At 49.4% G+C, this 27,242-nt stretch overlaps 1 protein-coding gene across 2 annotated transcripts; it reads left to right on the top strand.

Moving 5' to 3' along the window:
• The first annotated feature begins 163 nt into the window (after positions 1 to 163).
• On the top strand, positions 164 to 27,242 carry PIP4K2B (phosphatidylinositol-5-phosphate 4-kinase type 2 beta). Of its 2 annotated transcripts, none has more exons than XM_014833697.3 (10): positions 164 to 489; positions 10,171 to 10,268; positions 13,135 to 13,231; positions 15,612 to 15,764; positions 16,675 to 16,821; positions 17,845 to 17,883; positions 18,412 to 18,525; positions 21,682 to 21,940; positions 22,435 to 22,538; positions 23,130 to 27,242. In XM_014833697.3, the coding sequence occupies exons 1-10, from the start codon at positions 331 to 333 to the stop codon at positions 23,208 to 23,210; spliced, it is 1,251 nt and encodes a 416-aa protein (XP_014689183.2). In that variant the 5' UTR covers positions 164 to 330; the 3' UTR covers positions 23,211 to 27,242. The 2 variants fall into 2 exon arrangements, with proteins under 2 accessions (XP_014689183.2, XP_070339242.1); XM_070483141.1 differs by having other exon boundaries at positions 22,826 to 27,242.

Genomic DNA, 27,242 nt, shown 5'->3' with positions numbered 1-27,242 from the left:
GGGAGGAGGGGCGGGCGGGGCAGCCGCTGCCTCCCCGGGACGGGCGGTACCACCCAGGCGGGGAGGCGAGGGCCTGGCGACGGCAGGGCGGTGGCAGCGCCCGGGGGTGGGGTGCGGCGCGGGCCGGCCGGCTCCCTGGGGCGGGGCGGAGGGGGCGGGGCGTGGGGCGGACGGAACCACCGGGGCGGGGTGGGGAGGTAACGGGACGGGCGCGACCATGGCGCGCTGAGGGAGCGGGGGTGGGGATCGGTCCGGGGGAGGCCTGGGGCCGCTGGCTTGTGCGCCGTCTCGGCCGCCCCCCCTTTCGCCGCCGCCGCCGCCGCCCCGGGCATGTCGTCCAACTGCACCAGCACCACGGCGGTGGCGGTGGCGCCGCTCAGCGCCAGCAAGACCAAGACCAAGAAGAAGCATTTCGTGTGCCAGAAAGTGAAGCTATTCCGGGCCAGCGAGCCGATCCTCAGCGTCCTGATGTGGGGGGTGAACCACACGGTAACCAGCTCCCCCGCGCGCGCCCCTCCGAGCGCGGCCCCGCCGCTCGCACGCCCCCGGCATCCCCCGGCCCTCGCCCGGCGGGCCCTGCCAGTGACGCCTGCAACCCCTAGCCAAGCCACTTGCACGCCCACCCCACCCTTGCACGCCGTCCCGGCCGCGCGTGCACTCCCGCGCGCCACGCGAGGCCTGGTGTCGCCGACGGCGGTGCGCTGTCGTCTTCTCCCCTTCCCTCCGGCCCCTCGAGCGTCCTGCGACTGGCGTGCTCGCTTCGGGCAGCCCGTGGAGCGCAGAGGGAAGGCCTGGGCGCAGTGGAATCGCTTTCATCCCTTCTCCCTCTCTTCTCGCCTCACCCTCTTTGCTGGAGGGGTTTTCCCCCTTGTTCCTTCGAACTGGCTACCAGCCCCCTGTCCAGTGGACAGAGCAAGTGGCATCGACCTGCCTGAATATTCCTCTATTTCTGGTCGTTTGGTTGGTGTGACTGCTCAAAGTTTCCCATCCTCCAGCCCTCCTTACCCCTGGCTGTGGAAACCTCCCTGGGTTTCCTTTTTTCTTCTTGAACAAGATGTATCAACTGGAGCAGCACAGGCTTCCTTGAAACACACTTTGCCAGGGGTCTTCTTGGGTTAGGGAGAAGAGAGAATGTAACCATTTGAAAGAAGGTGAGGCCTGATCATAAGGAGGACTATTCATAGTAGAAATAATGTGTCTTCCTGCATTCTCCTGTGGTCGTCAGAGACGTTCCCTTCTCATTTATTGAGCTTTCTGTTGTATGGTCAAGAAAGGCATGATGATGAATATGATTAACATGAGAAAGAGGTCCCCTGGATCCTTGGAGTGCTTTGAGATTCTCCAATGGTCCCTGTCAGGAAGTTGGAACCTAGCACAGTGTTTGAGCTGGACGACTCTGTTTATGTCCTGTTTGTTTAGAGTCTTTCTTCTTCCTCCTCCAACCACTTGCTCCTTGACTTCTGACCCTTTCATTGTGAGTTCCTGCGCCAGGAATGAGCCGAAGAAGTAAAAGGACCTGAAACACCAACTTCACCAACTAAAAGTTTGGAATGAGGAAAATGAAGCTGTTGGCTTGGGTTTCCTGTGGTTTCCAGTTTTTTAGGCTCCCTGACTTTCCTGATCACTTGAAATTGCCTCCAAGACCAAATGATGCCAGAAGGACCTGGGGTCGGCAAGACTTTTTGTTTTGCTTTGGTAGAGGAGCCTTTGGCTGGAGATTGATGAACTTCATAGTCTGAGCCAGGATTTTAGATCTTTATCTCTAAAGCACTTGGGTATGGTGAAGTCTTTGTTGGTTTCTTGGTCTTGGGTGGGTTACTGTTTTTAGTAACCTCACTGAAGTGAGGGTCATGGCCAGGGTAGAGAGTACCACTGGTTTAATGCCCAGACCTCTGGGGGCTGCTTCAGGCCAATAGTCCAGCAGAGTTTCTTCCTCCTGCTGCCTCAGGGTTCATCTGACAACATTGCAAAGGAAACTGGGTCATCAAAATGTGTGCCGTGTGTCCCTGTCTGGAAGTCAATCCTTGGTTTTGTTCTGCAGCCTGCTTCTCCCTAGAAAGCATCCTGTCTGTAAAGAACTGGTACAGGTCCGAGAGTCAGGAATATTACAGTTAGCCAGAAGGGACTTTGGGTCCCTTATTGTATACATAAAGAAATGGAGTCCCCTGCTGGAAGATTAGCTCACCTGTGGCCACAGCAAAAGGGGCAGCTCGTTGTCCAGCACCGTGGGCTGTGGTGGCCAGTGGTGGTGCGTGAGTAGCAGGTCTCATTTTCTTTGACTCCCGTTCCTTGTTCTCTGTCTCAGCCAAGTGCCAGGATAGATGGGAGTTATGGTCTTGTTAGAGAACCTGAATGTATGCTCAGGAGTGTGTATGGTGCTTGGTTTTCTGATAGGCAAGCAATGAGTCTGCCCAAATGTGGGCATCAGATGGAAGCCTCTGAACGGCAGGTAGATAGATATCTTTGATTCCTACTCTCTAGGACTAGGTGGTCACCTTCTATTTTGCTAACGTTAAGAAAATTTGTTTGAGGGCTAGCTGGAGAGGCACTGACTTTCAGCAAGACCCATCCATGCCTCTGGGGATAATGAGCGAGTACCTCAGGGGACCACTGGGCACTGGACCAGGGGGCACTGGGCACCACTGCCCTGGACAGGCTGAGATTCAGAGGCCAGTTCGTCCCAGTTTTATTGCTTCATCTTGACCTGCAAGAAGGTCTAGCAGTTAGGGTTCCTCATCTGGGAAATGGAGGCATCTCCCCAGAGGAAGGGCGTAAAATCTGCAGTTCTCTAGGGGTCAGGACTACATTGTTCTTGGTGGATTGCTAGCCTTCCTTCAGAAGCCCACCGTTGCAACTTTTTGCAATCTAAGCTTTCAGATGCTACCTTTTCTTTGATTCTATAGATTCATACCCATTTAGGCATTTAGGCCACGGTAGTCTGTGGCTGATGGTGTATGAGATATGAAGGATGGATATGTCTTTATAGCAGAAGTCGTTACTCTCTGATGAGGTGGCTGATTTACTTCTAGGTGGACAAAGAGGCCTTTGAGCTCAGTGTTGAACAGGAGCTCCTCTGGTGGACAGATGCAGCTCATGGTCTTTCTGGAGGAACACTGTGTGGGCAGGGAGAAAAATTGGAAGACTTTGACTCTGTCAGGGGAGAACTAATAAAGAGAGAAAACCAGTGTTTTAGCAGATGAAATATAGTTCAGAGGGTCTGGAGTTAGGAAAGAGGTGGCCTCGGAGAGGGGCATGGAGACCAGAGGAGGCAGACCTGGCTTGATACCTGTTGGCCATTTCAGGAACCAGGTACATGCGAAGCCTCCCCCAGGTGATCAGAAGGAATAGGAGCAGTTGACGGTAGCTGTGTTTAACCATTTGGGAAGCTGCCAGACTGTTCTTCAAAGTGACTGCACCATTTTATGTTTGCATCAGCAGTTGGGGGGGATGGGGGCTGGAGGGTGGAGTTCCAGTTTCTCCACATCCTTGCTAACACTTGTTATTGTCTGTCTTTATTTTTTTTTAAGATTGGCACCTGAACTAACATCTGTTGCCAATCTTTTTTTTCTTTTTTTCTTTTTTATTCTTCTTCCCAAAGTCTCCAGTACATAGTTGTATATTCTAGTTGTAGGTCTTTCTGGTTGTGCTAAGTGGGACTCCGCCCCAGCATGGCCTGATGAGCAGTGCTAGGTCCCGGCCTAGGATCTGAACCGCTGAAACCCTGGGCCGCCAAAGTGGAACGTGGAGGGCACGAATTTAACCACTCGGCCATGGGGCGGGCTCCTATCTGTCTTCTTTATTATAGCCATCCTAGTGGGTGTGAAATGTTATCTTATTGTGATTTTGCCTTGTCTTTCCTTGATAACTAATGATGTTGAGCATCTTTTCATGTGCTTATTGGCCATTTGTGTATTTTTATTGGAGAAATGTCTGTTAAGATCCTCTGCCCATTTAAAAAAAAATTTTGCCCATTTTTAAATTGAGTTGTCTTTTTATAGTCATAAGAGTTTTTTATGTATTTTAGATACAAGTCCCTTATCAGCTATAGGATTTGCAAATATTTTATCCATGTAAACATTCTTTGGCTTATCTTTTTCACTTTCTTTTTTTATGAGGACGATTAGCCCTCAGCTAACTGCTGCCAATCCTCCTCTTTTTTGCTGAGGAAGACTGGCCCTGAGCTAACATCCATGCCCATCTTCCACTACTTTATATGTGGGATGCCTACCACAGCATGGCGTACCAAGCAGTGCCATGTCCACACCCGGGATCTGAACCAGTGAACCCCAGGCTGCTGAAGTGGAACATGTGCACTTAACCGCTGCACCACTGGCCTGGCCCCCTTTGTCACTTTCTTGATGGTATCCTTTTATTTTTTCCTGAGGAAGATTCACCCTGAGCTAACATCTGTGCCAGTCTTCCTCTATTTTGTATGTGGGTTGCTGCCACAGCATGGCCACCAACAAGTGGTGTAGGTTCGTACCTGGGAGCCAAACTGAACCCAGGCTGCCGAAGCTGAGCGCTTTGAACTTAATGACTAGGCCACAGGGCTGACCCCTTGATGGTTTCTTTTGAAGCTCAAGTTTTTAATGTTGATAAAGTCCAATTTATCCATTTTCTTTGGTTGCTTGTGCTTTTGGTGTCATATCTAAGACTTTGCCTAACCCGAGGTCATGAAGATTTACTCCTATATTTCCTTCTAAGAAAAACTCTTACAATTTTAGCCTTTACATTTAGGTCTGTAATCCATTTTGAGTTAATTTTTGTATATGGTGAGAGGAACAGATTCATTCTTAAGTCTGCTCAGTTCTCTCCCTCATTCCACCCCTGTTCTGTCCACTCATTTTCTTTACTTAATGCAGACCCAGAACCTCCTTTACCTGCCTTTTCCTCTTGCCCTGCTACTTTAAAAATCTTTAGTAAATATTCCTGCACTAATGAGGCCTTTGGATGAAGTTGTCCTTCGGCAGGCCTTCCCACGTCACAGGGAACAGTGGGACTCACGCAGGGGAAGGAGCAAGGTGTCAAAAGGAGGAATAAACCCAGGTAGATTTGTGGCACCTCTGGCTCTCTGTTCTTGCTGTCTTCCTCTCTGGAGTTTCATGTCTTGCTTGGACCTCCTTGGTCTCGGGAGTGTGTTTCCAAGCACATCATGTTTTCTGATGGGGCAGGTAATAAATGATTGTCAGTGGTGGCCAGCCCATTGCTGAGCCACCCGCGGAACTCCTGGGACACGTCAGGAAGCCTGCATGCCCAGCCTACGCCTCCTGGGTAACAATTCCTGTGAAGGTCACACAGAGAAGTGGAGGCTTCTGAAATCAGAAGTTCCCCAGACTGGAACGAGTGACTGAATTTTCATCTCTGGTAGGATCAGCATAGAGTGAACTCTCTGCTCCTAAGTTGTTGTTCACTCAGCTGGTTTAGCCTCCTCATTATTTATGCTAATGGCTCATGGAGTTAATCATGTGGATAATCCAAAAACCACTTACATGACGTGAGATACAACATACTTAGCATCCTAATGTATTGTATTTCGCATGATATTTGAATGAGTCTCCATTCCACAAGTGCACTTCTGCTGAAGATGAAAAAGGTTGGCCCAGAAGTGTGCTAGATAGTGAAGGAAAGACACAGCTTCCTGACACATTGCTTTAGTCATGACCTTTCTTGCCTCAGAAGTTTTAGTCAACTCCCCTTTGTCTACCAAATAAAGTTTGTTCTTCTCCCCCTGGCATTTGAGACTCTTTATTGAGGTCATAGCCTCAATAGCTAATAGTAATCTTTCCCATCGTCCAGATCACGAGCCTTTGGCATGGGCACACTAGCTTTGCTGTCTCTCTTCTCTTTATCCTAGTGTTAGCCATCTATCCCGGCATCCTTCATTTATTGTGCAACTAGTATGTGACAGTCATTGTGCTGGGGGCATAAAAATGAATAAGATAATCTCTTCCTTCTACGGGCTCACAGCCTAGTGGAGAAATCAAACATGTAAACAAATAATTACCCAAGTGAATGTGACATTTCAAATATAAAGATGCACAGAGGAATTAGTAATTAATTCAGCCTGGCGAAGACAGGAAAGCTGTCTCAGAGGAAGTGTCTTTTAGCCAGATCTTGGATGGTTCTCTTAGCTTTATCCCTTCTTCTATTCTTACTGCCGCAGCCTATCACTTGAACTATTGTAATGGCCCCATAAATGGTCTTGCTGCTTCTTAACCTTGCCCTTTCCAATCCTTACTTGATTTTGATTCCAGAATTACGTTTCTGTATCACTCATCTGATCATGTTAATTCCCAGACTTGAACCTGAGAGGACTTCCCATTGCCTGCATAGTCAAGTCCAAATTTATCATAGAGTGGACACACCTAAGTTCAAATCCAGGCTCTGCCCCTTAGGATAGCTTTGTAGTAGTGATTTTTCTCTCTGAGCTTCATTTTCTTCTCCTATAAAATGAGCATAACACTTTCCTTGCAGATTATTAGGTTAGAGGCAAGGAATGGAAAACACTGCCTCAGTCAAGGTAGCTATCCATAAGAAGGCCAGCCCAGACACACCTGGGAGCACGTTGTCTCTGTGACCTTGAGCAAGGTACCCTGGACCTCTTTTGCAAAATCAGATTAATACTACTTTATGTGACTATTAAGTATTGGAAATAATAGCATAGAACAGAGTATATATGATATATGTAATATATAATATATAATGTAAAGCACCAGCCACTTAAAGGCATTCAATAAATAGAAGCAGCTGCTATTTATTGATATTGATAATATGCTAGGCTGTTCACCTATCTTTCCTGTATTATCTCCCTTCACTCCTTAGTACCTCTGTCCTACCCTGCCAACCTCCAGTCCCCACCCCCCCACAATGGGCAGTATACTTTCACAACTCTGAGGCTTGCTTCTGACTGTTCCCACGGCCTGGGATTCCCTTCCTTTCAACTACTATCCTCGGCCTTTCTCACATGGGTTTCTCTATAGCCTCTTCTAGCCACCAACTCTTTCACTCCCACTCGCAGGCAGAATCAACCATTTCTTAATCTGTGTTTCCATCTCCCTTTATTCATAGCTCTGTAGCACTCATCACATTGTGTTAGTTACTTGTTGTCTGTCTTCCCAGCTAAACAGAGACCATGTCTTTTTGTTTTTGTATCCCCAGCTTCTGGCACGGTACTGGCATATAGTAAGGCCCTCGATACATTGAGTAGAAGTAAACTGAAAAGAAACTTGGCAGTCTGAGCCAGATCAGGAAAAATCTTAAACGCCAGCTAAGGAGTTAAAACTTTCCCCTGAGGTTGGTGAGGAGCCTGGAAGACTTTTAAGTAGGGGCGTAACATGATCTTGTTGTGGATTCTTCCAGTGTTGAGTGCTCTTGGCAATACCAGGAGGGGCATTAGGTGCCCTGTTTCTAGCCTGATGTGTAAGGGCCAGGAGTCTGACTCTCTGAGCACACTAACCTTGCCCTCCTCTGAACGTCTGCTATTCTGGGCGTCTCTGTCCCTGTGTTCTCGCTCACTTGTGTACTGCTTGACTTCGAGTTTCACTGTCTCGTGAGTTTGTCTCATCTCCCTGGTAATGAGCTAAGCCTCCTACTTGTTTCGTGTGCACAGTGTGTGCAGCATTTCCCCTGCTGCCTGCCCCCGCCTCCCTAACATGAAATGAAGCATGTTGTAGGCATTTCAGTAAGTGCTTGTCCAATTGAAATTGAATAGAACTCTCTGGGGATATACAATTTAGCACAACTAAGAAAATAGTACCGCTAATCCCCAGAGTGAATCATCTACATGTGGCCCAGTGGAAATGAGGGGTGAGTCCACATAATTCAGATATATGGATTGTTCACCAATGTATTATCTCAGTTACAAATTTCCTGCTATTGGGTTGTATAGTCAAGAATAGAGATGAAGGGAGAACTAAAAACTGACTGTCTTAAAGCCATTCAAACTACACTGCAGTAAGAATTACACAGAGAATTATTGAGTAGAGCAGTCCTGAGTAGCTCCTGTTAGATTAATTCACCCTGGCTAAGGGGCAGTTGACCCCTCTCAAGCAAGGGTTTAGTCTTTTCTGGTTCTCTCAGTATCAAGCCCTGGCCTTGGCACCGAGTCTGGATTTTAGACTAACCCAGAATCAATTAGTACAGATACTAGAATGTTTTAGTAAATAACCATACTCTTTGAGCCAGTGGTATGTTCCTTCTAACATGCAGGTATGAGCTAGAAAAGGTAGAGTTACATAAGAGCCGTGAACTTCCTAACTTTAACTCTCGAGCCAAACTGAATATGCCAGGAAAAGGGAAGTGGGACAGCTACTATGAATTGTTTCTTTTGGCAGAAAAATGAGGAGGTGGAATGGTTTCCTCCGTAGGCACACACTTAAGAATCAGCTTTTCTTGTGAGCATCCTTTGGAATGCAAATTGGCGTGGCCTTTTATTTTGTGTCCAGTTAGCCAATGGTGGGTATCAGAGACCTGGATGCTGAGAATTTTAAGTGCACAGTTTGATGAGTTTCAACAAATGTATGTACCCATGTAATCATCAACCCAAAACATATAGAACGTTTCTGTCACCCTAGAATCACCTCTCATGTCCCTTTATAGTCAACTCCCCCCAGCCCAACCCAGGCCACCTCTTACTGGATTTTTCTCACTACAGATTCCTGTTCTAGAATTTCATATAAATGGAATCATACATTGTATACTCTTGTGTCTATGCCAGTCAGTTTTTGCCAGCAGTTTATTGAGCCTCTGCTCCACTGCCAACTTATGGTACTACCCTACTGCCCCTCCCCATGCACGTGCACTCATAGGTACGCCTCCTTAATTTCCCCATGAGTAAATTGGGTTTTTCACCAGCTCTAGGAAGGTATGGTTCCCCAGCCCGGTTACTGCATTAACTTCAACTTCCTCTATCTTCTGACATTTCTTAAAAGGTTTGGAACATAAAAGGGGCAGCAAATTAAATGCTATTTCCCCCCATTTATGCTCCTGGAAGAGTCCTAATGACTCTGGGTTATTCCCTCGCTGCCACATGGGGCCTCATTGAGATAATAGGATTTGCAAGGAAAGTATCTGGGAGACACAAGGCTGTGCTTCCTGCCCGCCCCCCCCCCCCCCATCCATTAAGTCAGGACTAAGGTTTCCTCTGTAAATCCTGAATGCATTAGTGGCAACTGAGTTGAGGGTCAAATACTCTGCTGTGATGGGAGAGGACATCTGTGGCTAATTAGACCGCTAATTGGCTCAGCTGGGGATGGAAAAGGGCAGTTTCTGCCCCCTCAGCTCTGCACCAGTGGGAAGCTAGCTCCCTGTCCAGCCTCCATCTCCCTGAAGGGGGATGAAAGACAACGAAAAGGTTTGTTTGCAGTGGGGCGAGGCAGCCTGCCCCATCTCCCGCAGTTCAGCATAAGGCAGGACATGGCTTTAGGAACGGACCCTGTGTTAATCAGGAGAGTAAGAGTGAGCCAGTGGCCAGATGTGTACCTCTTCTGCTCACTTTAAATTTAATCCTTTACTTTGGAGATGCATTATACACCCACACTAAACCCCTCCAGGTTTTTTCCTACCCCAAGCTGATTTCTTGAGTGACCTGCAATTTATATGATGATTCAAAGGCTTCAATTGATACTCATGTAGGTTGGGTGACATTTATTCATTGATCCATTTATTATTGCATTTGACAAATGCTTATATAGTGCCTGCCATATGCAAATCATGGTGCCAAGCACTGTGGGCCTCCAAAGATCAGTTAGATGATCTTTGCTTCCAAAAAATCAGTAATATGATCTTGCCTAGCTTATAGTCTAGCAGGCAAGCTTGTGAGGTTTATAAGTATTAACTACAATATGAAGGAGGCTGTGAGATGCCTAAAAGATATTGGATACAAACAATGCTTCAGGAATTCCAAGATGGGAAAGAACGTTTATGGTCTAGAGAATCATGGAAAGCTTCACAGATGAGGTGCCTTTTGAGCTGAACCTTATCAAGTGGGGAGGATTTCTGTGGGTAGAGATGAGGTTGGGAAGTTATTTGAAGAGAAGAGCAGAAAAAACAACGGGGAGGGAATCCATGGACATGTTTTTGGTGAGATGGTGGCATCCACATTGTAGCATATTGTCTCTCTGAGGCAGGTGGCCTCCTGGCTGAGAACCTCACTTTGCCCTTGCTTTGCAGATTAATGAGCTGAGCAATGTCCCTGTCCCTGTCATGCTAATGCCGGATGACTTCAAAGCGTACAGCAAGATCAAGGTGGACAATCATCTCTTCAATAAGTAAGTTGCCAACTGAGTGGGCTCAGGTTTTGTGGGCAGTCCTTTCCCTCAAGGCGGAGAGCTTCTGAAACCTTGCACATGGCTAGCCAAGCCAGCACCTGGCAGGGTGTGACAGTGACACCTGGGTCACAGAGCTGAAAAACTGGCTGGGAAAATGCATTCATTATGTGCCTCCACCTTGCGTTGTCTTGTCCTCTCACTCCTTTATCAGCCTACCTCCAGTGTCCCTTGGGGCATGTGTCTGGCCCACGGTGATTCATCCACGGCCAGTTTAGGTAAAAGTGAGCTACTCAGGAGCTGAGATATCCAGTGTGAGGCTGACAGCAAGGGCCCTATCTTGATCTTAGTCTGAGGCAAGAAGCTGCCAGGCATGTTCCTGGCCTGGGATGCAGTGAAACTTTTCTCTCCAATTGATCCATGAACAGCAGGCTGAGCATGGTGCCCAGGGCTGCTATCTGAAGTACGTCTTCCCATTTTGTTCGTTATGTCTTCTTGAATTAACACCGGTATCTGAAGGTTGTCTCAGACTTTGTTGGAGCAGCCATCTCACCTGGCACAGACTGGAGTGGCTCTAAGCCCTCGGAGGCCTTGCTTTTTCATCCTACTGTGGGTCACCCTAGGAACTATTTGCTGCCCCGTTTTCCTCCTTTCTGCATTTGAATCCTGGTTCCACTCTCCATTGTCCCACAGTCCCCACCATCCTACCAGCTGGGCTCTGTCACCCCACCATTCCCAGACTGTTAGCCCGGAGGAGAAGCTTGATTTGAAAACATCCCTTAGTGGCCTCTCTCTGCCATAGTAAGTAATAACAGCATCTTATTCTAGAAGCCATCTGCCTTCATAGCTGCTGCTTGCTAAGTGACTACCTTTATAGGAGAAAAACTCTCCTTTGTTTCTCCTCTACTCTCACACTACTACCACACTTCATTTCTGACGCCAGACGTGTGGGTTTTCTACACGTCAAGCAATTCTGTAGGACACCAGCTGGGTGTCCTACAATTCAATTCAGTTCTGACCTTGTCTGCCTGGAGTTAGCATCAGGTCCCACAGTTAAGGGTTCAGTCCCACAAGACTGCCCCCCCCCCGCCTTCAGATGCCAATCACAAATCCAGATTGTCACCTGTGCTTCTGACCAACCTGCTATAGGTCAGAGGTTCCCACAACCCTCCCCCATGGGTTGGATTAATTTGCTCAAGTAGCTCACAGAACTCAGGAAAACAGTTTACTTAGTAGATTACCGGTTTACGTGCATAGGGCAAGATATGTGGGAAGGGGTGGGGAGCTTCCATGCCCTCTCTGGGTATACCACCCTCCCCCAGTCTCCATGTGTTAACCAATGTGGAAGCTCCTGAACCATGTCCTTTTGGATTTTTATGGAAGCTTCATTATGAAGGCATGACTGATTTAATCATTGACCATTGATGATTGATTCAGCCTTCGGCCTCTCTCCCCTCCCTGGAGGTCAGTGGTGTGGAACTGAAAGTTCCAACCCTCTAATCCTGGTAGGTTCCCCTGGCAACCAGCATCCATCCTTAGAGGCTTTCCAAAATTCACCTCATTAACATAAACTCAGGTGTGGTTGAAAGGGGCTTGTTATGAATAACAAAAGACACCTTTATTGCTCTTGTCACTTAGGAAATTCCAAGGGTTTTAGGAGCTCTGTGCAAGAAAAAGGGACAAAGACCAAATATATGTTTCTTATTATATCACAATATCACACCAGCTAAGGAAGGAGAGGCAGCCCTCGGCTCTGAGGCAGGCAAGGAGGTGGTTCTGTCTCAGAGGTCAGGGCTCTGGAAGTGGGCATTGCACCATTGCCCGTTTCAGGGTCCATGGCCTCTCGTGAAGTTCCACCACCTTGACATCTTGGCCTGAAGCAGAGCATCCAATCTTTTATTTTCTTTTATATTTCTTTATTCCTTTTGTCCTTGCAATGACTGTTTATGTGCTGGTTATTAGACTGCAGTGTTATTTATTAGAAGACAGGGGTACGTAAGGCAGACCAGGCCCCTGTCTGCATGAGAAGCCACTGCTTTTTATTTCCTTGAAGTCTGTCATCCTGGAGTAACCAGAGGGACGTAGTTCTGAAAGGAAATTCGCAAGCAGAGTGACTACTGTAAAGATGGAGGATTTGGAGGAGGCATCCCTTCAAGGTGGTTCTCTCCCCTCCTTGGGGAGAGTCTGCGGATTGACCGAGGAGTGGAAAGAGTTGAGATTGGTACCAGTAGCCAGCAAACAAGGCTTTACTGAAAGATGGGATCCCAGTCAGCTGACTGAGAACCTCTTCGATCTACTGCACCCCTCTCCTCTGTCACACAGAAGCCTAGGGCAGGGTTTCCTGGCTGTAACCGTGTTCAGGATGTTTTGATAGGCACATCCTCAGAGGACAGGGCCCTTTGAGAAAGGCTTTCCCTTTAGCCGTTAGACTGACATTCACGTCACAGCAGCTGCGAACGTGCAGGCACCCACCTGTAGCAAGTACAGAGCTTATGAAGTGGGGCCTACACTCAGTCTCACTTCTCGGCATGTAAGGTTTTTTTCTTTAATGTAAATTTTATTGAAAGATAACATACACTCAAAAAAAGAACACAAATAGTAAGTATACAGCTAGATTAATTTTTTTCAAAGTGAACACAAGGGATGTAAAGTTTTTAAACCTTTATGTGCTCAGAATCACCTGGAGTGGTTGTTAAAAATGCAGATTTCCAGACTCACCTGCAGAACTTCTGAGGCCTTAGAAGCCTACATTTTAAGCACTGCAGATCGTTCAGATCCAGGTAACCTGTGGACCACACTTGGAGAAGTCCTGATGTGAGAATTAGGTGAGCAAGGAGAAGTTCACCGACATGTCTCTGCTCTTCCCTAGGGAGAACCTCCCCAGCCGCTTTAAGTTTAAGGAGTACTGCCCCATGGTGTTCCGAAATCTCCGGGAGAGGTTTGGGATTGATGATCAGGATTACCAGGTACGAGATGCCTGCAAAACTGGGAGGGTCAGAAAATGGAGTGGGGTCAGGAAGCCACAGGACAAGGAGAGAAAAAAAGTGTCTACCGTTCTTGTGCTGCGTCTTCCTGTCACGTTGTGCTCCAGCCCAGGCAGTCTTTGCCAGTGTTGGTGGGCTCTGCAGGGCTGAGGGCCTTAGAAGTGCTGATGATGCCTCGCAGGCTCAGGCTCCTCTCCCCGGGAGGGAGAGCAGTGGGAGGGAGAGGGGTCTGTGAAAGCTGCTTCATTTTAGTCTGACATTCCCAGTCTAGGCTGAAGAACCCTTCTCCTTCGTAGTTTGCCTTAAAAGAGAGAGAATTGTTGCCAGCGGGAGATGAGGCCTCTTAAAGCAGATAAGACAGATTAGAAAAGGAAGACTTCAAGGGTAGTGTAACCTCTTGCCAGGTATGAGTGCCACCTCCTAAACTTGTCCCCTGTCTGATGTTGGGGGGGGGGATAGGCAAGGCAGGGCAACTGCCCTCTCCGGGGGGTGATAGTGCCGCAGAGGCTTTGGCATGGTTTCTGTTACTTCTCCCCTAGCGCCTTCCTTGGTAGACAGCCTGGTGGTGAAGGCGGGAGAAGTTTCCACTTCACCTGTGTAGCAGTAAGAACTATAGCTGAGCGTCAATTGTCTGTGGGGAGAAAGGAGTGTACAGCCTAGTGAAATCTAAAATGGACGCCCAAATCTTTTAAAATACTGTAATTCCTCCCTCCTCACTCCCACTAAGCCTTTCAGAGAATAGTTCTCGAGAAGCGGGATGGGCCTCGGGTGAGCCTCCCCCGCCTCCCTCCTCCACTCCGGAGGGCCTGCCGCAAAGATGCGTGTCCTGAGGAGGAGATGCAGGGACTTGAACGAACAGGAATGTCTCTATCTAGGAGGGACTGGGAGGTCCCTCCAGCCCCTCTGTTGGGACCCAATCTTGAGGTAAATCATGGCCTGATTGGACCCTGAGGTTTTCTGAAAGCATCTTGCCATTATTGCATCCCCAGGTTGATCAGACATCTTCCCTCCACTGTGGCTCCTTCCCTTCTGCTTGGCCATCTAACCACATCCTCTCAGTGTCTGCATTTCTTCTCTGATAACCTTGTGGGCAAATGATTGTGCTCAGGACTGAAGTAGGGGCAGAGAGGACCGTGTTCAGGGAGGGGACTCTATACTCTTGGGCTACCAATGATTTAGAGAGTCAGGAAATGCTGCCTGGAAAGGAGGTGGCAGTAGAAATGTACTTCCCAGACGGGCTTGAGGCCTGTCAGTCTTCCTGGTAGGAGGACCGGGCCGGGAGAATGAGGCCCGCAGGGATGTAGTCTACTCAACATTTCTGGACTGGGGACACCCTGTTTTGCGGGGTGCTCCTGTGATTTAGAAAGCCCCTCATGACTTCAAACTTGAGTTTCTCCCCTCAAGGTGATGCTCCCTCCTCCCCCAGGGTCTTGTGAGGAGGCAGTAGGTGAAGGGAAAGAGTAGAATCCTAGGTAAGAGAGGAGGAAAGGGCTTGGAGAGGAAGCATTTCGGTGAGCAGATCCCCACGTGTGTTTTCTTGGGAACAGGACATCTGGGATCTCCCTCTCTGCCTTGCCTCCCAAAGATCTTCTTGCATCTGCTTGGGGAACACATCCCTTTGGTTAACACACACCTTCCCCTACTCCCCCTCTTGAGGCTTCTGCTGTCCTCTGATCCTAATGGTAATGGGGCCTCAAGAAGGAGCAGGGACAGAACCAGAAAAGCTCCCCAGAACTGCCTCATAGCCCTGTACCGACAAGCAGGAGTTTGAGGGGAGGGGAGAAGTGTTGGACGGAAAGGTGAGGACCAACTTGCTGCTTTGGGAAGGGTTTTACAGCATCAGGGTACATACAGGGAAAAGAGATGACTGTATCCATTGCTTCTTTATGCTAGACTTCTTAAACTCCTCCTAAGTTTTGTCTTTGTCACTCCAAGAGACTGGGAAAATCATCTTGGTCAGCCTCTTGTGTTCCAGGTGAGGAAACTTAGGAGGAGAAAAGTTAAATGGCTCACCCAAAGTCATATCACGTGTGAGTGTCGGGGTTCAAATCCAGTCACCTAACGTCTGGCACCGAGTTTTAGTTTGTAGCATAGCTCTCTGGGATCAGAATGAAAGGAAATGGCTCACAGTCCTCCTCCCATCCTAGTCAAGGATTAGGAGCAGGTGGTAAGGAACAACTCTTGTCACTCTTAGAAGACTTTTGGGAGAGATGTGAACTTCCCATGAGAAGGGGTGAATAAGGTCCCATCTGTCTCAGTGTTGTTGGCTTTAGAGTAATCTGGCCTGTGAGAGGAGACTCAGCAGAAGTCAGAGTCCTCGTTCTCCTTCCAAGACCAGCCCGCTTTTTTCTTGGTCCATCAGAATTCAGTGACGCGTAGTGCCCCTATCAACAGTGACAGCCAGGGCCGATGTGGCACACGTTTCCTCACCACCTATGACCGGCGCTTTGTCATCAAGACTGTGTCAAGTGAGGATGTGGCTGAGATGCACAACATCTTAAAGAAATACCACCAGGTATCGTGAGTCCTGAGCTTGGACAGTGGAGGACGGGTTAGAAGAGGGAGAAGAGCTGGAGCTTCGTGGGGAGGGATTGGTCCTCTCTGGTCCTGGCAGATGCCTCCTGATAACCGAGCAGTTGGCCCTCTCCCAGCACCATGTTTCTGTGAGGTGTTTCTGTGCCTACTTGAAAAAAAAAGAGAAATGAAGGCATGTTACTGACACAGTCCCAGTTGAACAGCTACTTCTTGTCAGAGTTGCGAAGTGTTCACGCTCTGGCACCTGCCTTATTTCTTCTAAAAGAGGTCCTGTGGGCTCGGCAGGGTTGCTTCTTTTCCCGGCCTGACTCCGCACTCCTCTGGGCCCTGTCCATGAGAAAAGCAGGGGTGTGGTGGCACCATCTGAGGGCCTGTCCTAAGCCTAGTTGGCTCCTCAGGGAAAGCTGGCTGCTCTCTGGGACACCTGGGAAGTGGTGACAGGGATTTCTGGTCTTTGGGAGCTACAGCAGAAAACCCCAGGGCATAGCATGGGTGAGAGCTTCTGGTGTGGAGCCATTCTGTTTTCCCAGACAGCTGGGTCACAAACCTGCCTCTTCATCCCCTCTCTGCCCTTTGGCTTTCCCATTTTAGGCTGGCAGAGGAGATACAAGGCCTAGATCAGTGCTTTCCTGTGGTGGAACCCCAATAAAATGAAACCAAAGGGGCTGTGCACTGCTTGCTCAGCCTCACACTCTGCCATGCCAGTTGAGGATGGGGGTGGCTTTGCCTGTTGGAAGTCTGGGGAATGCCCATGACTTCAAGAACCCAATATGAAAACTACTAATCTAGAGGCTCGAATCCCAGGAGCGTTTCAGCCTGGGGAGAGCCCTGTCCATCCTGGCACCCTCATAGTTCCTTCACTTTGCCTCCTGTCCTCTCTTCCTTTCTAGTTCATAGTGGAGTGTCATGGCAACACCCTTTTGCCTCAGTTCTTGGGCATGTACCGCCTAACTGTGGATGGCGTAGAAACCTACATGGTGGTCACCAGGAACGTGTTCAGCCACCGGCTCACTGTCCACCGCAAGTATGACCTCAAGGTAAAGGGCTCTGTGTTTCCAGCTCTGTCTCTGGCTGCCCTCTCCCCGAGGCTCGGAGGGGCCACCACTTCAACCTCCACATGTGCCCTGGGAAAGCCAGAGCATATGTTTTGACATGCACAGGTGACTCTGGAGTTGATATGCCTAATTCTTGTGGGCCAAAGGCTGTTTGAAGTCCAGGTGACAGTAACAAGAGATTATTTAAGCCCCAAATCTACCATATTTATGTAACAAGTGATGCTCTTCAACTCCTGTCAGTGGGATGTACACACTGAGGGCAGCAGTATGGGCACAGGCTGTGCTGACACACGCACTCTGGCATCTGTCCAGGCCCCATGGACTGACAGCACAAGTGTATTTCTAGACACCAAAAAGAACACACTTGTGACTGTGAACCACAGCGCTCCGTTGTTCTGGAACCTGGCTTCCTGACTTCCGTCACTTCACTGCCCCTCACTGTCTGCTGCAGCTACATGGTCTCCTTTCCATTCCTGCAGAGCCTGTGCTCTCCTCCCCCAGGATCTCCCACGGGCTGCCGGGACTCTTCCCTCCCTGCCTGTTTCTCTGCCTCCACCTAATTCCTTCCTACCTTCCCTTCTGAGCTCAGCTCACATCACTTCTTCCAGGAGGCGGGCCTTGCCCCTCACCTCACCAGCCCAGCCCTGCCCCTGTGCTACATGCCTCAGTGTCCTCCCTCCTCCCCTGCCCACTTAGCATCACTGTCATTAATGGGTTAATTCCTCATGTAACTACTGCTCCCTTGTTAGAAGGAAGGTTCCCTGAGGGCAGGGACTGAATCTCCTACAGATTCAGGTTTCCTGAGCGGCTGTCTCATGCATAGCGAGAGCTCTGTGAACGGTCTGTGACAGAGGAAGCGAACGAGCTGCTGCCTCCTGCCCCTCTCGGATTCTAACCAGGCTGCTTCGCTTCACCTGCCTCCTTTCCCCAAAGACAGCTGCATGTTTTCTCGCTCAGTGGAGTTTGCCTCAGCTGGACTTCTCCTGATGGCTTTTATCCTTTCAGGGTTCCACTGTTGCCAGGGAAGCGAGTGACAAGGAGAAGGTATGCTGGGACCTGTGCTGATCAAGTGTGGAATGGGTCACTTGGAATCAGAGACACCTTCTGCCGGCCATCCTGTCCCTTCCTCCACCACAGCCTCTAGCCCAGTTCCCAATCATGCAGTCTGTGCACGTGAAACACTCTGTGTCACTAAGCACCTGCCTGTCCTCATCCTCTGCCTAGGCCTTGGTCTCTAGCCTTTTAGCTCTGCCCTTGCTGGGTTCTTCATGGTCCTGGAGGGCCGGCAGTTTCCATCTCACAGTCCAGCCTGAATCAGTGAGTGGCTGCCTGAGTCCTGAGGCAGTCCAGGCTCAGCAGGAAGGCACACTTCGGTCAGTCCCGTATGCCACGTATTTGCCATCCCTGCCTGCCCGCAGCCCGGGGCGGTGGCCTCCTGTGCTGAGCTGTTGATTCAGCAGGTTGGCCGTCTGTGTGCTAAAGACCCTTCCCCTGTCTGTGCCATTGCCCCAGCAGAGGACTCCTTATGAATGAATCGGGCCACCCAGCCTAACACTGCTATTGCTCTCCCAGGCCAAGGACTTGCCGACATTCAAAGACAATGACTTCCTCAATGAAGGGCAGAAGCTGCATGTGGGAGAGGAGAGTAAAAAGAACTTCCTGGAAAAACTGAAACGGGACGTAGAGGTACTTACTAACCCTCATGGTCACCTTGGTTGAACAGGGCCCTCTCTTGTCCCCAGAGCAGAAGCCTCTTTAACCTTAAGAAAAATGGAATTCACTACTTTTCAGGAATATGAACAAAGGAAGGGTGATGATTTGAGCAGTGTGGGTAGTTATTTGCAACCTAAAGCTAGTGCAGATGAACGTTGCATTTGGGGGACACAGTTTGTGCCAGTAGAACCTTCCTGCCTCAGCTTGAGACACTTTCCCTCATCTCTTCACTCATCTATTGCAGCACCTTTTTCAAACTTCTTTTCTGGTGCTCTCCCCATAGTGGAGGGGGCATCCGGCCATCAGAGCGACAGGAAACCAGCTGTTAAGATCCACCAACCCTGTGGCTCTCTGACTCTGATTCTCCCCTTGCCAGCGCCCTTCTGGTTGGAATGGGACTTCCGGCCAGAAGTTCCTGTGGAGAAGTTCCTCTGGGGAGAACAGGTGCTCAGTAGCGACTGTGCTCTCTGGATCACCTGATAACTTGGTGTCTCCTATTTTAATAAATTGGGAGCCTGCTCATTAAAAACAAACTCTACAAACATTTCAAAAAATTTTATTTTTTTTATTGTGCTAAAATACACATAACATAAAATTTACTGTCTTAACCATTTTTAAGTGTACAGTTCAGTGGCATTAAGTACACTCACATTGTCGTGCAGCCGTCACCACTATCCATCTCCAGAACTTTTCCATCTTCCCAAGCTGAAACTCTGTACCCATTAAACACTAGTTCCCCATTCCACCTTCCCCCCAGCCCCTGGCAACCACCATTCTACTTTCCGTCTCTATGAAATTGACTATTCTAGGAACCTCATAAGTGGAATCATATAAGATTTGTCCTTTGTGTCTGGCTTATTTCACTTACCATAATGTCTTCAAGGTTCATCCATGTTGTAGCATGTGTCAGAATTTTCTTCCTTTTTAAGGCTGAATAGTATTCCATTGTGTGTGTGTGTGTGTGTGTATATATATATATATATATACTACGTTTTGTTTACCTGTTCATCCATCACTGAACACTTGGTCTCTCAGTTAAGATTCTCCATAGAAACAGAATCAATAGGCTGTAGCTCTAGCCAGCTAGATGATTATTATAAGGAATTGGCTCACATGACTAATGAGGCTGACAAGTCCCAAGATCTGCAGTTGGCAAGCTACAGACACAGGAGAGCTAATCTAATGGTATAGTTTCACTCCAGAGGCTGGCAGGCTCAAGACCCAGGAAGAGCTGATGTTTCTGTCTGCATCTGAAGGCAGGAGAAAAACTGATGTCCCAGCTCAGAGGCAGTCAGGCAGGAGGAGTTCCCTTTTACTGGTAGGAGGATCAGCCTTTTTGTTCTATTGAGGCCTTCAACTGATTGGATGAGGCCCACCCACATTCGGGAGAGCAATCTGCTTTACTCAGTTTGCCAATTCAGATGTTAATTCCATCCATAAACTGCTTCACAGACACACCCAGAATAGTATTTGACCAAATGTCTCGGCACTTCATGGCCCAGTCAAGTTGACACATAAAATTAACCATCACACTTGGATGCTTCATTGTGAGTAACGCTGCTGTGAACATGGGTTTTACAAACTTCTTTTTGCTAAGAAGCTTTTTTGTAATCACCCCCTACTGTATTTGTGCCTTGATGCTGATACTCACTTTGTCCAGAGTCTTTCTCCTCCCTTTCCTTCTTTCCTCCCTACTCTGCTTCTAAGAAGAATTTAAGGCAGTTTACATAGTTTATTTTTCACTTGTATGTTGCTTTGTAAATGTTCTCAGGGGGTAGGAGGGGGTGTGGTTCATGGATTCCCTCTCTTCTGGGGCCCTGACCCCTTCTCCCTAGGCCTTGAGAAGGTCTTGTCTAGAGGGGTGTGGAATGGTGCCCCGCCTTTCCTTACCGAGGAGATTCTGCTGATCTATCATCAGGGCTTCTTGTGCTTTTCGTTGTGTTCTCGGTCTGTGCGTGGAGCTGCTCGGGTCCTATTATGATTCCCTTCCTAGTTCTCTAGTCACAGTGGTCAGTGGGACAGTTTCCTGGTGCTGCAGGCTCAGTTTGTGACCGTGGCAGAATGCCTGGCACGTGGCTGATGGTGGCTGCTGGCTTGTTCACATAGGATTTAGACCAATGACTGGCCTCATTACTAGCCAAGCTGGCATGCCAGCTGGCCATTTCCATCCTGTACCATTCCCACCCTCTGTTCTTCTCCAAGTGCTGGAGTCCTAGATCAGGAGACCTGAGAGATCCTCCTGCTCACAATACCCATTATATAGATGAGAAAACTGAGACTCGGCAAGGGGAAGCCACACGATGTGAGCTTCCTCCCTCAGTACCACATGGCCTCTTTTGACCTGAAGGGAAGGTGTTGAGAATGTTGGTTGGCTCTGACTCTCATTCTTATGTCGTGTTCCCTTTTCTTTTTCTCCCCGTTTTTACTCTTGACTGGTAAAGAAGCTGAATTGCATAGTTCTTCAAACTTTGCCTACGACTCCCAGTTAGAAGTGCATTTTACCTTGCAACCCAACGTACGTACCACACAACACACAGACTGAAGTACTATGCATGCTTTCTTCCTGTTAGGCACCCTGATATTTTCTATCCTATTTTGTGGTATTTAGTAATAATAAAAAAAAATCCTAGACCCAGCCAACTGAATTGGATTTAGGACTCATAATGGACTGAGATTCATGGTTTGAAAGACACTGCAGTGTTGCACCCATCTCCCCAGGCTCTTGCGCAGTGCAACCTTCCATTCTTTCTTTCCTCAGCTCGCCATGGCTTCTCGTGATCCCAGACCGTACGGGCCGTCCCTCTTCCTGCCACGCTTCTCTGCCTTCAGGCCCGCAGCCTCTCCCTGCCTGACTCCTCTTCACCTGTCAGGCTCAGCTCAGCTCAGCTCCTCCTTTCCTCAGGGAGGCCCTCCCCAGTGCTCTGGACTCCCACAGCTCCTTGCCCTCGTGGAATAACTGTCTTCCCCATTAAACATTGAGCTCATCCAGGGCAGAGACTGATGTCTTATTCGCTGTTGTATTTCAGAATTGGAGAATTGAGTTGAATACTTCTTCTCCCCTTTCCAGATGCCACTGGGATGTTCCATGTAACCTCTTCCTTCCATCTCTCCTCCTCCCACCTCCCCTAGTTCCTGGCCCAGCTGAAGATCATGGACTACAGCCTTCTAGTGGGCATCCATGATGTGGACCGGGCAGAGCAGGAGGAGATGGAGGTGGAGGAGCGGGCAGAGGATGAGGAGTGTGAGAACGATGGGATGGGCGGCAACCTGCTCTGCTCCTATGGCACGCCTCCAGACAGTCCTGGCAACCTCCTCAGCTTCCCTCGGTTCTTTGGTCCTGGGGAATTCGATCCCTCTGTTGATGTCTATGCCATGAAAAGCCATGAAAGTAAGTAGGAGCCTGCGCTTGCCCTGCCCACCCCTGGCCCTCATCCTCCCTTTCGGGTCCATTGTTGAGACGCCCCTGTGCGTATCTGGACTCTACCTTATTAATTGTGAACTTTGGCCTCTTTCTGTCTCCAGGCTTCTATACTGGGTCACCACCAGTAACTTTGTCTTCTGGGGCCCTGGGGTCCTTCTCTGTCAGGGCTTCCTTCACCCCTCTGCTTGTCCTGGATATCTGAGGCATGGTTCTGCTCTGGTTCATGGGATGGACAAAAGCTCATAAATACTGTCATGTCAACCCCACAGGGTAGCCGTGAAAGTCAAATAAGAGAAGAGCTATGAAAGCTTCTGCGAATGACTCCAGTAGTCATTCCTTTTGTCAGATCCAAAATGATAGGGAGGCCTCTGGATCTCCTATCTGAAGGCTGTGGACACAGCTACTTTCTGCTCTTCTCCCTGCTGCCTCTTCCTCCTTTCCTGCTTCCCCTCCCCCTTCAGGTGCCCCCAAGAAGGAGGTATATTTCATGGCCATCATCGATATCCTCACACCGTATGATGCTAAGAAGAAAGCTGCACATGCTGCCAAGACGGTGAAACATGGGGTGAGTGCTCCCTGTCTCCATCCAGGCCCAGTGGGGGGTCTTCCAACACCTGGGGAGGGTGGGCTTCGTGCTCTGAGGAGACACTCTCCTGCCCCCACCCCCAGGACAGAGAACCAGAAGAGCAGCCTGCCTGGTTGCCTGTTTTCTCTCCCTCCCATCTACACCCACCCCCTCCCTGTAGCCGGGTAGTATGCCCAACTTGTTTTTCCCCTGGTTCTCTGGCTCTCAGGGCCCTGAGCCCGTCCTGCTGGTAACAGCTTTGTTTACCTGCCTGTGCTTCTCCCCAGAGGCCTGTTTCCCCATGGACTTCAAGCTACTGTTCTCCACACAGGGGCCCCTCAGAGATCTGGAGCCTCTCGGCCACCTCCCATCTGCCTTGCTCCTGCCGCAGTGGGTGCAGTCCTTGGTTATGACTCAGAGGACTGGGGCCAGGGCAATTCTGAGACATGGCAACACTTCTTGTGGCCTGCCCAGTCTGGTGTTCAGCTCTAATGTGGAGCCGGAGGCTTCTGAATACCCGGGCCCCTCCCAGGCACAGCCCCCTGATTAGGGCCAAGGAGCTAGACCTGAGTCAGCCTCTGTGTATTACAGGCGGGGGCCGAGATCTCGACTGTGAACCCTGAGCAGTACTCCAAACGCTTCAACGAGTTCATGTCCAACATCCTGACGTAGTTACCTTCCACCTTCAGCCAGAGCCAGAGCGCTGGATGTGGGGTTGGGCTTGAAAGAGGGAGAGGGTGCATTTGGGCTAAGATGGGAGGGTGGGGAGCAGATTGGGGGGTAGGGGAGGGCTTTAGCAATGAGACTGCAGCCTGTGACACTGAGAGACTAGCTGGGGAGGAGGGGATGTGCTGTGTGCTCACAGGATGTAGCCTCACCTGCTTACCCTTGATTTCCCTCCACTTGACCCAGGTTAAAAAGGGGTTTCCTTTTTGTTACCTTGTAACCTTTTAGGATACCTTGGGGCTAGAGATGACTTTGTGGGTTTATTTAGGTTTTGTTTCTGAAACTTTGTTGCCCCAGGTTTGCTATTGATAATGATGTATGTCATCACCCTATCCACCCTCCCCATCCCTGCCCTGCTCAGTTCCCTTCAGTTAAAGAGGCACCCCATAGACCCAGCCAAGGGTCCCTCAGAGCAAAGTGCTCTAATGCCACAGGAGAGGAGGTCGGACACCTCAGCCCTGCTGCACTTGATCTTGTCTGGATTAACCTTTTAATTTTATGGAGTATCATGCACAGCTTCTTCCACCTTTCCACCTCAGAGCTGAGTGAAATGTTACATGATTCCTCCATCTAATGCTGTTGCCCCGGAGGAACACTCCAGATCAACGTCAGGCATCTTGGATCGGAATCAAAGACCTCAAAGGGGAGTGAGTTCATCCTCATGGGATGGTAGGGGGTGGGGGAGCTGCTGGGCTCTTGGACAGCTGGTTCTCAGAGAACCCTGTGATCCTCGCCAAAGCCCCTGGGCTCTCTCGGCCCCTGGAGTTCAGATGTCCTCTCTCTAAAGTCTGCTTCCCACTGGATCAAGAGGAAGGCACCTTTGGATGTGACAGAACCCTCGTGCTAAAGTGGTTATTTTCCCTTGGGGAAACCCCGGAAACTGATGAATATCAAATGAGGTCTTGTGTCCTCCATTCAGTGACTTCCTTCTGACCTTCTTCCAGGCACCCACACTTGTAGATGAGCTTTTAGCTGGGGGCAGATCTCCAGGCACCTGGGGTGCTCCTTGCAGAGATACCTCTTCAAGCCCCACGGCTACCATGTAGGTAATCTGACTCCTTGTGCCTGTGGTTTGTCACCTGGATGGTTATGGCCAGCAGGGACTGGCGCCCTCCATCTTGGAGTGTGGTGGCCAAGCCTGAGGTTGCTTCTGAGTCTCTGGAGGGTGTGACCCGGGAAATCCAATTTGGAGGCTTGATGTGGGGTTCGACCTGGCCTGCAACCCCGGGGCTGTTTTTCCGTGATGCCCCCCACCAGACTTAGCAATTCTGCTACCCACAGCTTCCTCAGAAGTGCCATCCTGCAGCTTCCTTCAGAATCTCCACCCACCTTCTGAGCCTGCTACCCAGGCCTCAGAATTGAGCCATGTATGTGGGTCCGTGATGCCATCAGAGCAGTCTGGTCTGGCTAGGAGAGAAAACGGCCCTGCACTGGAGGAGGTACATTCCTGCATCTTCTCACCTCCTCACCAGGAACTGGGCATTTGGGATGAGATATGGTAAAACTTGTAGATAACCCCGCACATGGGAAGAAAGTTTGTGGAACCATTTTGAATGAATGGATTGGTTTCTTGTGGCTCCCTCCAAACTTGGCCAAGCTCAGCTTCTGGAGCAGGAACCAGCACCGTCTCGGTGCCCTACCTGCAGCATTGTGTCAGTGAGGAATGGAGACAGCATTCTTGGACTTCACTGGGGCTGCCAGAACCCTTCTGGAAGAGGCAGATGGGCTCCAACAACTGCCCTGGCCCCAGGAAGGGGCCATAGGTAGCTCTGAACATCAGCAGCGAGACCACGAAGTGACTTGGAGAAGAACTTGGAACCAAGTGGCTCATGGAGAAAACAGATTTGACTTAGGAAGGGATTATGTAGGAATAATGTTTGGACTTGATTTCCCCACCTCCTAATCAAGAATGAAAATTTGGATCTGCTCCTAGTCAGGCCCAGCATCTCCGAAGCTTGGCAGGCTGTCTCCCAGCAGCCTCCACAGGCTTGGGCTCCCACCGGCTTCTGCATTTGGTCTGCTGATCATGTTGCCATAATGTGTACGAAAAGCGTAACACCATCTATCAGTTAAAGATGAGCTACCAGGTCTCTAACTTCTTTAACATTGAGTTTTTGTGGGGTTTTTTGTATATTGTTTACATTTTGAGAGGTAGCATTCTGTTTTAAATGCTTTTTGTTCTTCTGACAGTATTGTTGATTGGGTCGAAACATTTGAGCTGTGGTTTGGTGGATTTTAGGTTTTTCTTTTTAAAGGTCATTTTCTGTACTATCTTCAGATTGGTTTGGCCCTCTAATTCCTTTGGCACTCAAATGTTTAAAAGCTATTTATCTTGGTTTATACAAGTTTTCTTGCTCTTCTTTTTGTAATGATGAAGATATGTTTGGTTTGCAGTCTGAATGTAGAGAAAGTGAACTGATCCCCAAGCTTTTGTCTGCCCCCACTCTTTTTTCCAAGTCCCGCCTTTCCCTCATTGGGCAGTAAGGCATCCGAGGGGAAGTGCCTGCCCTCAACCTCCCTCTTTGGAGCCATGAAGAAAGGCTGAATCGTCTTACGCCATCTTGGAATACCTTTGGGTCTCCCAAGGACAAAGGTATAAGAATAGGACATGGCTGACTGGGTGAGGCCTAGATGGGGATGAGGGCGGGATTCGTCTCCCTTCCCTCCCTCTACCATTTCACCAGTCCCAGCTTCTCCCGTCCTGCCCCACCCCTCTTCTCTGAAAGTCCATGGCTGAGAAAACTGTGGTCTCCCAGCCAACGTGAGGAGTCTGAAAACTCCGCTTAGACCACTAGGTGAAGGCCTCTGGCCCTTGTTCCTGTTAATGAACCACTGAGTCTTTGTCCCCCAGTGCAAGCTCCTTCCCTGTGCCTGCGGTGTGGGGATTACGGGGCAGGCAGGGAAGCCAGCAGTTGCAGGAGCACAGACTGAAGCAGTGCTCCATCTCTCCTTATCTAGCTCAGGGGTTACTGGTCTGTGGCAGGTGCCACGAGTCGCCCCTGTGGCTGTTCTCAGTGGCACTCTCTCACACAGGCAGCTCTTCTTCCTCCCCTCACCCTCTTCCTACTTCACTTGTTTCTCTTGCCTGTGCTTTAGGCCTCAAACAGGTCGCCTGGCCGTGCTCGGGGCTTGGGACTACAGACTCCTGCCCTAGTGACTTTCCCCTCTTCACAGTCTGCCAGGGCCTGCCCTGGGAAGCTGGACCAAAGACCCAGGACTTCTCTCAGTAGCCAATCCCACCCCCCAGTTGTTTCTACCAATTCAAGTTGGGAGAAAGAAAAACCTTCAGCACTCCCCAGCGTTTGAGCTACTCAAGTGTTAGGGGCTGGAAGGGACAGTGTTTAAACACTCTTAGAGCTCTGGCCTTAGACCTTGGCTCCCCCGGCTCTAGGGACCTCACTTCTTTCTGACAAATGTGGGGAGTGGGGTGCAGCCTGAGCACAGGAATCAAAGGGAAAACACATTCAAACAACTGCCCCCAAATCTACCAGCCATCTGCAGGGGCAGTGACGTGCCCAAGCCTTCCTCTGAGATGGCCGCTTGCGAAGGGAAGACAGGCCCGCCTGTCTCCTGCGGCTTGTGCTGAGATCCTTCGGAAGCTGGGGAAGAAACTTCCAGAGGAGCCCTTTCCCCTTGCTCAGAGCCATTTTGTGAGGAAGTGGGAACCAACAACCTTTGTGGGGAGGCCCGGTGCTGCTCAGCACACCCAAGCATCGGGTCAGGTCATGTAATAAAAAAAATGTGAACGAAGTTTAGATTCACCTTTTGGGGGAGCAGGATGAACTACCGGCCCATCATGTGTGTGACTTCTCAATTTCCCACTGCAATTTCCATTTTTTAAATAGGAATTTTCAACCCCCTGTGCTTGTCTAATGTCTGCTCGGAACAGTTCGAGACCCTGTTACTGTTTTAAAATGCATGCATGTTAAGATGAATCTCCAACCCGAGGCAAAAATAAAACTCAGAAAGTTTTGTGTA

Source organism: Equus asinus, chromosome 13 (genome assembly GCF_041296235.1).
Source record: "Equus asinus isolate D_3611 breed Donkey chromosome 13, EquAss-T2T_v2, whole genome shotgun sequence".
NCBI classification, from domain to species: Eukaryota; Metazoa; Chordata; class Mammalia; order Perissodactyla; family Equidae; genus Equus; species Equus asinus.
This window is presented reverse-complemented; position numbering and strand designations above follow the sequence as displayed.